This window comes from Xenia sp. Carnegie-2017, unplaced genomic scaffold, assembly GCF_021976095.1.
Source record: "Xenia sp. Carnegie-2017 unplaced genomic scaffold, XeniaSp_v1 HiC_scaffold_23, whole genome shotgun sequence".
Classification (NCBI taxonomy): Eukaryota; Metazoa; Cnidaria; class Anthozoa; order Malacalcyonacea; family Xeniidae; genus Xenia; species Xenia sp. Carnegie-2017.
The window spans coordinates 7,617,559-7,628,688 of record NW_025813486.1 but is presented as its reverse complement, the minus strand read 5'-3'; the positions used below and the strand labels follow the sequence as shown (position 1 = coordinate 7,628,688).

Sequence of the window (11,130 nt, the reverse complement as noted above, 5' to 3'; positions counted from 1 at the left end):
AAGGCGATGTGTTGGATCACTTCACCTCTCAAGCTTAATGATAGCTACAGATTTTTTTACTGTCTACCATCCCATTCGACCATTTATGAAACAAAAAATTAAATAAAAGTAGACTCTGAAGATGACTTCCACAAAGAAAATTCAAGCGCGATAATGTTGCACCTAAATTATGACGTGCATTAGCTAAAGAACTGTATCATCAAACCAGGTAAGGTAATCAAAAATCCAAGTTGTAAAAATTAGTATAACAGAATACATAGAATTATCTAATGTGTGCAAAAACTTTGCTTTAACTAAAGAATAATAATGTTTTGGAAAAATTTAAAATGTCGTGTGCGTATATAAGGGCGAAGGAAGACCTATAGAGGGCCTCGTATTCACATATATTCACACATACATATACATATATATCTGAATAGTAATCCCTTGAATAGTAGCCCCCTTCTTATCGATCTTCCTACTCCCATGTATATAAAAAATGGCTCGCCAAAAATGTTTCTCGAGCATTTCCCCTATCAATCGGGCAATCTTAAAATTCCTTCTAGATTACCTTCACCTCGCCAGGTAGCTACATCGTGTTGTAGTCCAGTTACTGAATGATCTGAGCGACAAAAAAGTAGACTTGGGGATAGTCATAAAGATAGACATAAAGGTAGGGCAGAAAAGTAGACATAAAGGTAGACCTAAAGGTAGACACAAAGGTAGAGTACGCATTGCGTACCTATGTTTACACAGGGCATACTTGCCGATACAATACGAAACGATACTAACAGTCAAAGGAGAAAGCAGTTTTAAATTGAAGATGAGACGACAACAATTAGCGGTAGTCGATGATTTGATTTGTTAACATATTTAATAATATACCAAGTACTCCATCCAACTGTTCTTAAAATTTAGACATATACTCCTAGCCATAAAGTAATTTCTTTTCAAGTAATGTATGAAGCGCCGAATGTGTTTTTATTATTTAACTTACTGACAAAGATATTTCGCATTAGTTATTTTATCATATTACAAAATTTCGTCAGTTGATGTAACGTAATTATATCAAATAATAAACTTGACCAAATAACCAATTTTTGTTGACATGATTTAATTTGGTTATTTCAAATAACGGAAATAATTTTTAGATAGATAATTGGATAAAGATGATAGGAACTGTTAGAACAGAGTACAATTGAATGTATGCTTTCCACACCATCATCGAGTTGCTCCGTGGAAATTTAAAATTGAATGTATGCTTTCCACACCATCATCAAGTTGCTCCGTGAAAATTTAAAATTGAATGTGTGCTTTCCACACCATCATCGAGATGCGCCGTGAAATGAACAGTCCCATTCTTAATAATAATCTGTAGTAAAGAACCACGATAGCAATGAATTTTGCAGCGCATTTACTAAGACACCCTAAAATATCTTTCAACGTGAAGCTAGAAGTATTCTCTTGCGATAGTATCTCTCAAATGATGTCACGAAAATTTTGGAATAAATCTTTTCTTATTAGTACAAATGCTTCCTACACTTAATCTTGTAAAAGCTAAAATGTAGCAGTTTAGTCAGAGCACCATAAGTGACGATTCTCGCATAGCAGAAATTAATGTACTTTGTATGTCAATCTCGTGAAGTGGGACTGTTCAATACGGCGGCCTTTTCGCTTCAAATTTATTTGTAATGAGCGATCCATGGTCATACCAATGGTCATACCAATGGTGAGGAATTGTCTTCCATGTAATTATTTCCATAGGCTATTTCAAATTTTCAATTCACATTTTGAATGATAAATTTGTTTAATTTTAGTCGAATGTGGGTCAAATTCATTGCTGCATAAGCCTGTTTTTGAGGCTTGATTAAAAATGATGGTAATCCGGTGTTCTATACCTACGCTAAATCGATCCCTAACCCAATCAGCAATCGATATCTCGGCCATAAGCTTGTACAATAAGATTTAGGGTTAGAGTAAGGTATTTGCCTATTTGTAAAATCATATCATAACCGAAATAAAAATTCATAAATAGCCCTCTTAACCTTAGGTAAGCTCATTGATATCGAATCATAAAAGACAACCAAGTTTTATAGCGAGACCTTTAATTATTTCACTCGTTAATTATTCTATTTATTCAGTTTCCCACTATCGAGAGACTTTCCATTACTTCGAGGTTGACAGCACCACAATTCGGTCTATAAATTTCAACAATGTCAAAACCACGTCAAATCTTGAACTACACTCGTTAAATTACACATTCATACATTTAAACTCTGTTAGACGAAGAATTTTCCTCGATGAAAATTAATTTGTGTGAACATCGTTCAAATTCGTCCCAATGAAGAACAAGCTCCAGTCTCGTTCTCATGACTATTTTGGTAGACACTAGAAAAAGCTTGGGAACGAATGAGGTATATCAAAATGGCGTTGTAAGACTCACGAGCCAGCTGCCTTTCGTGACCATACATTAGATGTATATGCAATCGGTTTATTTTTAATCCCATTTGCTTTGGGAAGGGATGGAAAATCCTCTTGTATCACGGCCTGGACATTGGAGGCCTGGGCATGGGAGGCAGACGTCATCAGATCGTTCGACGGACTTTTAAAATTATCAACAATTTTCCCTCTTAAACCATTTTTGATTTCGCTTTTACTTTTGCATCATTATAAACCTGCAACAGCTTAGTCTTTTTCTCTTCGTCGGGCAACGAACTAATCAATTCTCCAAAAATTTTACAAATATTATCTTCACCAAGCATTTTAGAACATTGTTCAAAGTAATCTTCAGCATTCATTTTCCCCTGTCGATAGCGTTGGTTAAAATCCTTAAATTGATCAAAACTCTCATTTCTTAGATTCAAAATACGACGAATTTCTTTGACTAAAACTTGAGTCCGGCTCATCTTCTCACAACCATTGCTAGCTATACTAAGAGGAACGGACCATCCCATTCCAGGGGGTGGACGAACAGGAGCTCCAACCGACGATTTTGGGGCGTTTGTCAAACCAGAAAGTGAAGGAAAATCGCTATCATATGTCGGATTTACCGTATTGGTAATACGATCAGTTTTTGACTTTTTAGCTGAGGTTTTAGTTTTAATGGATAGATCGTCTATTGGCTTTTTGCCTTTGACATAAGACTTATTGACATCGTGAACAACACTTGACAAATCTCCTTTAGAGTTGAGTTTAGTCTGGATATCTTTCTCATAATTTGTAGGATAATCACGGGGCACAGAAAAACTAGGTGATCCATTAAATCCGGGAGGCATGTTCACTCCAGGTGGCATGCCAAGTGAAGTGGGTATATCAGAGCCACGTGGTCCGGTAGAGGGATCATTTACTTCAAAAGGTCCAAGTCCGGGAGGACCGAGTCCAGGTGGTTTGCAACGCATAGATGGTCCATTTGACCCCCGTGGGTCACCGAGTCCAGGTGGGTTACTAAGTCTTTGTGAACCATCCAGTACATGTAGATCTTTACTACCTAAAAAACTCGTGGAAGTGGAAGTGGAATTTGATAACGAAGGAAAATCAGTATTATAAACTGGAAGTTCTTTTTCATTTTCACGAGTTAACGAGCATGGCAGATCTTCGACATTTTGTGGAAAATTTTTGACCTTAGAAGAATGAATTTCTTTGGAACGTTCGCGTATCTCATCATTGCTACAGGCTCCAGATGAAAAAGAATCCTTAGAGAACGTAGATTCGACATCGTTCATTTTCAAATTGTCATGATTATGAGCTTCCGACGAATTTTTTATGAAGTTATTCCTGTTATTACGACTAGAAAGTTTATCAACATGAACTTCCGAGGAATTTTCCATGAAGTTATTCCTGTTGTTACGACTAGAAAGTTTATCAGCATGAGCTTCCGAGGAATTTTCCATAAAGTTATTCCTGTTATTACGACTAGAAGGTTTATCAACATGATTATTCTCTTTCACATCACTAGAAGCTAATTTACCCCTCTTTTTTGAATTCCCAACTTTTCCTTTGGTCATTTTGCCAGAGTTCTTCCCGTCCTTTGATAATTTATCATCTAAGTTATCCCCAGGCCCCAAACGATTGTCATCCAAAAGATTTCCTTGCGAATTCCCAAAGTTCTTTCTTACATGACGTTCAATTTTGGTTCGTTCCTGATCCGTTTCATCCCGTTTGACATCTCGTTGTTTTGGACGATTTTGAGAATCTTTCTCCCTTCCTTTTTTGAACTTACTTCTGCTAGAATCCTGGTAGTCATAATTGTAGCCAGTCGCTCCACTAGAAAAAAAACAACATCATGCACTTAGCAAAAATGCGCAACACTTTAATAATTTGCTGTTTAAATCATGTTTGTCAGCCAAAATTCGGTGTAACTACTTCAAACAGACAATTAACTTTTCACAAGCACATTACTTGTTAAACTTCATAAAAAAGTTGGGAAAAAAATTGGGAGCAAATACAGATGCACATGGTGTACACAGGGTGTATAAAAACCTTAAGAAATCGGCCTGTTGTTAAATTTCAATCCCACTGGTGCATTACGTACTTGCATTTTTGTTGTCAGTGGTTTTGTGGAATTCACAGAATCAGAAAAGCTTTTGTGCTAATGATGGGCTTTGAAATCATCATAAGTCAATTTCTAAAGGTCTTGTCTTTTTGATACACCCTGTAGAAATATTGTTTTGTTGTGTATTCAAAAATAAAATAGAGTTCACTAATTTTAGGTTACCTGTTCATTCTCGATCGTTCATGAGGTCTTTCATACGATGAATGTAGACAACCAAAAGCCTGACCAGAAACTAAACCATCATTATTCAACCTAGATGAAAACGTTATGTTAACATCCAACTGTCGCATCTTTCGAGCCTCTGCCTTTGACAACCTGTCGGAGTGTTTTTGTGCTATATGAGCCTGATAATCAACTTTCATTCGAAACACGTTCGTGAATTTCTCACGAGCACAATCGCCTTCCTCACAGAGATAATGCGCATGCTTGAAATGTTCTCGTAAATCTTTATAGTCCCGGTAATAATCCTGGCTTCCGTCCTTCTCACAAATATGGCACCAAAAATGATTCTTCCGAAGATGCAACAGAAGTTCGTCGTTGTCGAGGAAGAGTTCGTCACAGAAACGGCATGCTGGGTGCCCGCGATGAGATCGGTCATCGGCATCGCCCTCCTTGCGGTGACGTACCAAATCTTCCCGAGTATAACATTTCCGCTCATGGGTAAAAATCTTCAGATGTCGTACGCATATATCACAATACCATAAAGAATGTTCTTTCCTAAGATGCTCTTTTAGTTGATGAAATCTTTGAAATAGCTGACCACATACTGGACAACGATGTTCCAAAAGTTTGTCAACTTCCGCTTGACTCTCACGTGATTCATGTACAATACCATGAATACGCACGTAATTTTGTTTGCCAGTTTTTTTCACCTTGTCTGCCCATAACTTGTAGCCTTTTGATATGATCACCTATGTTTTAATAAGGATTGTTGAAAGTTTCAATAATTCTTGCAGCTGTGCAAAAATATGTTTTTGCACTCAAAACGAAAATATAGATTTTTTTGCCTAATTAATTCATAGGTATTATATACAGCCCATTTTAAATAAGAATTTATTTTTTTTGGTAATTTTTTAACACAAAACTTTAATAACGATTTTAATTCTTTTTTCTTATTTTGTGGTTACATGACTAGTCAATACGTTAGATTGAAATAGTTTTGGACCATAGGTCCCTCCTAGATGATAGATTTTACTAGAGTGACCAAGCCTGGTTTAGCCATGGGAGGGTGTTGGGTTGTCTCTTAGAACATGACAAGCACTCTAATATGCACATTGCTTCATAAAACAAAATACAATTTTTTGATACAATTTTAATCGTTTACTAATTAATATGATTATACCCTACTAGTAAAGTATTCTCATATGAAAACACTTGACAACGTCAGCATGTTTAAGTAAGATAATCTTCCTACCCAACAATGGTTGGATAAAAATGTACCCTCCCCCTCCCCATCATGTAAAAACATCCAAATGGATACTGTTATGTGCATGACTATGAGCATATACAGCGTATAGTGAAAGAGGAACCATTTACCTATAATTACGTTTGGGAAGTTTATATTTGCAAACTGCGTAAAAACATGATGTCAAACTTGTTGTTTTTGTATGTTGTTGTAGGTTTACATACATGATAAGAAGCATGGTTTAAAGATTGTTGTTGTAGATTTATATGATATTTAGCATGCTTTAACGATTGTTACTGTGGATTTGCATGATAAGAAGCATGATCTAAAGATTGTTATTTAGTACAAAGGAGGCTGACAAACTCATTCAGGAGGCATTCTGGTTAGATACATTCTGGAGGTCATTTGAATGCAGTCGTGTGAGTATCGTCGCCTGTGTCTCAGATAAATTGTAATGAGCTCTGCTTTATCAATTTAAATGTATTCTTTATTTTATTTCAAATTTTGACAAGTTTACTGTTCGCCATCTCTTTTTACAAGGAAGCAGTACCACATTGTTACAGTTCGTCTCGATAATCTACTATCGCAAATATGGATACATAACAAGTTGGTATTTCTTATCCGAAGGTCAGATACAACATAACCTGTGGCTCACTCTTGTCAGTTCATCTCTGAAATGTTGTTTGATTATTACAGTTTAACTCCCTATCACTTACAGTACCGACCTCGAGTAACATGACATGACTCGCGAGTATCAAATGGCGAGTGGGCGAGTAAAAAAATTCAAAAGATTTTAACGTCATTAGGTTCCGAGATATTGCTTCAAATGAATAGTCGTTTTGCTCTCATGTTTCATAAAAAGATATAAAACCGTTGAACGAATTTTATAATAAAATATTGAACGAATTTTACTTGTCACTACACTTAAGATTATGTTTGTCAATTTCAAATACTGGAGAAAGAAAATTTTTGCGAGTTATTTTATTCACTCGCAAACAGCGAGTCACTTTATTCACTCGCAAACTTCTCACACTCGAGAGTGACTCGCAACTGCATCGCGAGTAACTCTCTCAATCGCAACTGGTCATTCTCGAGTGACTCGCAATTGACTCGCGAGTCACTCGCCCACTCGCCATTCGATACGCGAGTCATGTCATGTTACTCGAGGTCGGTACTGTAACTATGGATATTTACTAGACATGTATTACAGCACTATTTATTGAATCAAAATAAGAGACCTGTAAAAATACCAATTGCTGTCACTTTTTAGAAAAATGTATGTGGTACGTGGTATTAGATACAAGTGAATAAATTTGCTATCCAAAACAAATTTTCACTATCCCATGCATATTTGGATGCTGAAAATTTCAGACCCTGTATCATGGTAACTTTGTCTGCATAAAATCTTTAAAAATGAAAGTTTATATAACATGTTTGATTGTGCATGTTTTGAACAAGACAATGACCAAGAACAGGCAAATGAAGTTGTTTTAAAGTATCTTACAAGTAAAATGTTTAATCCATTCACAATATTTAAAGATTGTGGAGAACCCATAAGTTGTTTGACAAAATGTCCCAGTGCATCATAAATTAAAAATAGTAATAGTACGGATAATGGTAAATTTCATTGATTTGTCATGTTGATATTGGGAATGTTATGTCTTAATGAGTGTAGTAAGTCATATTGGAAAGTCTGTAAACTTATCTCAGGCGAGTAATGGCTACTTTCGAGTCTGTCTAGTTAGAGGCTGTTCACATGAGCCTAGTAACTGGGATTCAGCATGGCGTGAAAAGACTTTAAGTATTTGAAAGGAGTGAAAACTTTAAGGGAAAAGCTTACAACCTTTTCTTTAAAGCGTCATATGTCACTTTAGTTGTAATTTTCACATCAGGCTATATTATTTATTTTCATTTTAAACATTTTGTCAAATTGCAAAGTCAGAGCATAAAGAAATTGCTCAAATAAGTTTTTTGTTGTGAATTACTTAATCATTTCCATTTGCCAAAATGATTTAATGCTTCGCTGAATCCCGGCTACCGAGCTCATGAATGTAAGCTGCCCTTAGTTGCTAAGGCAGCAGAAAAGCACTGATTATTGAATAAAAATAATCCAAATTCATTGTTTTCCACGCATTTCTGAAAAGTGTTATCATTTTAAGATCACAAGTGTAATCCAAGCATGATTTTAGTTGTGTCTCAAAACAATCTCCAAGTTCAACATTTGTTAACCTTTTCATTTTACAAAATGATGGCTCAATGCAAGAACATTCTTGAATGTGACAACTCATACATAGTTACTGCTATGCTAAAGATATTATACAGGAATGCTAGTAATGCGGGACTTTCCCAATCTGGGTATTCGCATTATTTATATATGGTTGTTGGCTATAGCCAATTGACTTTCTTTATCTTTCACCACTCAGACGATATAAGTATCCACTATTACATACCTGTTTAAGATGCGTTCGACATACGGGGCAATCGTATTCCTTTCTCAAAATACGCAGTTTCACACAACATTTTAAACAAATAGGATGATCACAGGGTCCACAACCACTGAATTCATACTCGTCACAACATAACACACAAATTGACTCCTCATTTAGCGAAGAATCATTTGGATTAGCGCAAGCCATTAATTTCATAAGCTGACAAAATTTAGAAGTATAAAATAACGTCTGCAATAAGCTATAGCAGCCGTTTACAAGCCCCAGTGTCTGGTAAACCTTTTAAATATAGTCTATATCTTGTTTTCTCACGTCTTTTGAAACTGTCTTGAAATATTTTTAACTGTCGAACTTCCATTTGTAATGTCAATTTCCTAAATGAAAATAAACTGTTATATCGATCACTCCTTCGACAAAATCAAGAAAGCAAAATCTGAGATGTTCAAACTTGTAATAACATTTATTGAGAATTGAAATAAGCAGCCATTTGTGAAGAAAAACACATAGTTGTGTGGATAAAAATATCGAGAAGAAAAATCCCATAGTACAATATTTCAAATATGATTTCATACTTCGTGAGGGGAAATGGAAGCACTAAACTTCAATAATCATGACTTCACCTTACTTGCAATCGCATGACGTAAGGGCATACTTCCGTAAAGATTACCTCATCAGTGGTCCTTTGTGGTGCAATCTTTTTACCAAATATATGAGACAGTTTGAAAAACCAGACAAAAACTAGTGCTGGTTTCTTGCGATTATTTACTTTGAAAGTCGCCCTTATTAAAACTATGTTTAAGTAATAATTAAAATAATCATGTTTTTCTTGTAGCAAATAACGTTCAGAATTATGCAAAATCACCATACAAAAACACAAAAAATCACCATTACATGAGTAAATCTATATTTGGAAATTTCGCAAATGGAGCATGGCTCTCAACCCCGTCGTTTAAAACCATGTAAGCAAACACCTTTGGCGTTTAAAACCATGTCCCTAACGCCTCAAAAATGTTGTGTCTGATTATACTACTGCTTACTGTATAAAAACATTGCCATTACTACAAAATATTGATCATATCAAACTCAGACAAAACGCATGTAAATTTTGGTAAGTGCTGAATTAATTTTTGCACAAAAAAATATTTCATAAAAATAAGAAATTCTTAACACTATCCATCAAAATTTGGCTAAAATTTACTTAATAATTTTGCTTTTAATTCTTCTTCAAGCATCGAATAAATGTCGAGCAAACGTAGTGGCATCAGAACACTCCTTCCGCACTTTGTACATCTGTTAGAAATATACCTGACCATAAACCTGAAGAGGTAGATGAGGGTGGAAATGTTCTAAGTATCAATTCCTAAATTAACTAGAGTAGTTTCGACCAACGACATGCATTGGTGATGGCGTAATGTAGTCTGTAATGACTAATGTAACAAGCAACTGATGATGCTGGCGTATATCTTCGGTTTTGATAATGTACTCTCAAATGTTTGCAACCGAATACAATTTCTCATCTTACTGGTATGACAGAATTTTCATAGCCGTCATATGTTTACCTGGTGTAGTTGTTTTTAGCTTGTCAAGAATGTGGAAAACCATTCTATCTGGGTTGTCTTGCAAGAATGAAATGTCTAATTTGCTAGCGTTTGGCACCTTTGAGCTGTTGTTAAGGCGAGTAAAGTCGTTAGTTTTTTAGTGAGAACTTCAAGACTAAGAACGTGAGGGTAATCGGTGGATTGAAAACACCCTGAGCACCTCGCCCACATACCAAACGTGTGTGAAACGTGGTAATGACAGTTTCAACTTAAAGATCTCTTTAAGAAAACGTATATTACCAAAGGATGCTTCCCAAACATGAGGTCATTGTTTTGTACTAAGATGGATTATGGTGATGAAGGCTCTGAATCTATTGCGCTATAATATATAATCTATTGCGCTATAATATATAATCTATTGCGGGGTAGCTTAGTCAGGAAAGCCAATCCCTACTGCACGGCAGAATTTCTACAACAATTATGCTCTTCATTCAGAATGTTTTCTATCTAGAAAGATAGGAGTTCTATTTTGTGCTAGTTCTTTCACCAAGACGCTAACAATATATTAGCCCTATCCTGATGTAGTCCAATCTTCGTTATAATCTTTCCCGAATAAGAGGCAAAACAGACCTGTTACAGACTTATAGGTTCGAATTGTTAGTATAGAATACAAAAGTAGATAAGCAATAAAACGATACTTACCGTTCAAAAGATTTATGATCAATTATGGGCCTGTGGGAGATTGCACGAAGCCAGGATAGCGTTATCCATTGGTTAACAATTTTTTAAAACTTTTAAAGAACTTTTTAAAAAGCAAAAAATATGAGATTCGAACTGAGCAATTAATGAAATAAAATATCGAAGATTGCGAAATGTTTTTTCCTAAGACAAATACAAACACATTTTTTACAAAGTTGAAAATATTTGCTATCCAATGGATAACGCTATCCAGGCTTCGTGCAACCGAACCCAAGACTCCAACCAACCCAAAGCTTGGGCTAACCTAGGTTGCTTCTTTTTGCACCTAACCATTCACTTGGTAAAGTATTCAAATATTTAATAAAATATTTCAAACGTAAACATATAAAGATACTTGTGAAGATGTTGTTTTTTCTTTTGGATAATATTAGGATTTTAATTTTGTTTTCTTCATAAAATATTATTTTTTTTACCGAATGGGTTTTCCTTACTCTTGATTTCACCGATGAA

At 35.3% G+C, this 11,130-nt stretch overlaps 1 protein-coding gene across 1 annotated transcript; it reads right to left on the bottom strand.

Moving 5' to 3' along the window:
• Positions 1–2,067: 2,067 nt before the first annotated feature.
• On the bottom strand, positions 2,068–8,702 carry LOC124448796 (E3 ubiquitin-protein ligase ZNF598-like). Its single transcript, XM_046999770.1, has 3 exons — positions 8,387–8,702; positions 4,694–5,442; positions 2,068–4,242 (listed from the first exon to the last, which is right to left on the bottom strand). Exons 1-3 carry the CDS (start codon positions 8,579–8,581, stop codon positions 2,610–2,612), a joined length of 2,577 nt encoding a protein of 858 aa, XP_046855726.1. The 5' UTR covers positions 8,582–8,702; the 3' UTR covers positions 2,068–2,609.
• Positions 8,703–11,130: the final 2,428 nt, after the last annotated feature.

Bases quoted from the DNA above. Each gene is read 5' to 3' on its own strand.
- LOC124448796 (XM_046999770.1), bottom strand. From the start codon at position 8,581: ATGAAATTAATGGCTTGCGCTAATCCAAATGATTCTTCGCTAAATGAG. The intron at 5,443-8,386 runs GTATGTAATAGT...ATTAAAACATAG, and splicing joins GTCGAACGCATCTTAAACAG to GTGATCATATCAAAAGGCTA. The intron at 4,243-4,693 runs GTAACCTAAAAT...TTTTTTTTCTAG, and splicing joins GAACGATCGAGAATGAACAG to TGGAGCGACTGGCTACAATT.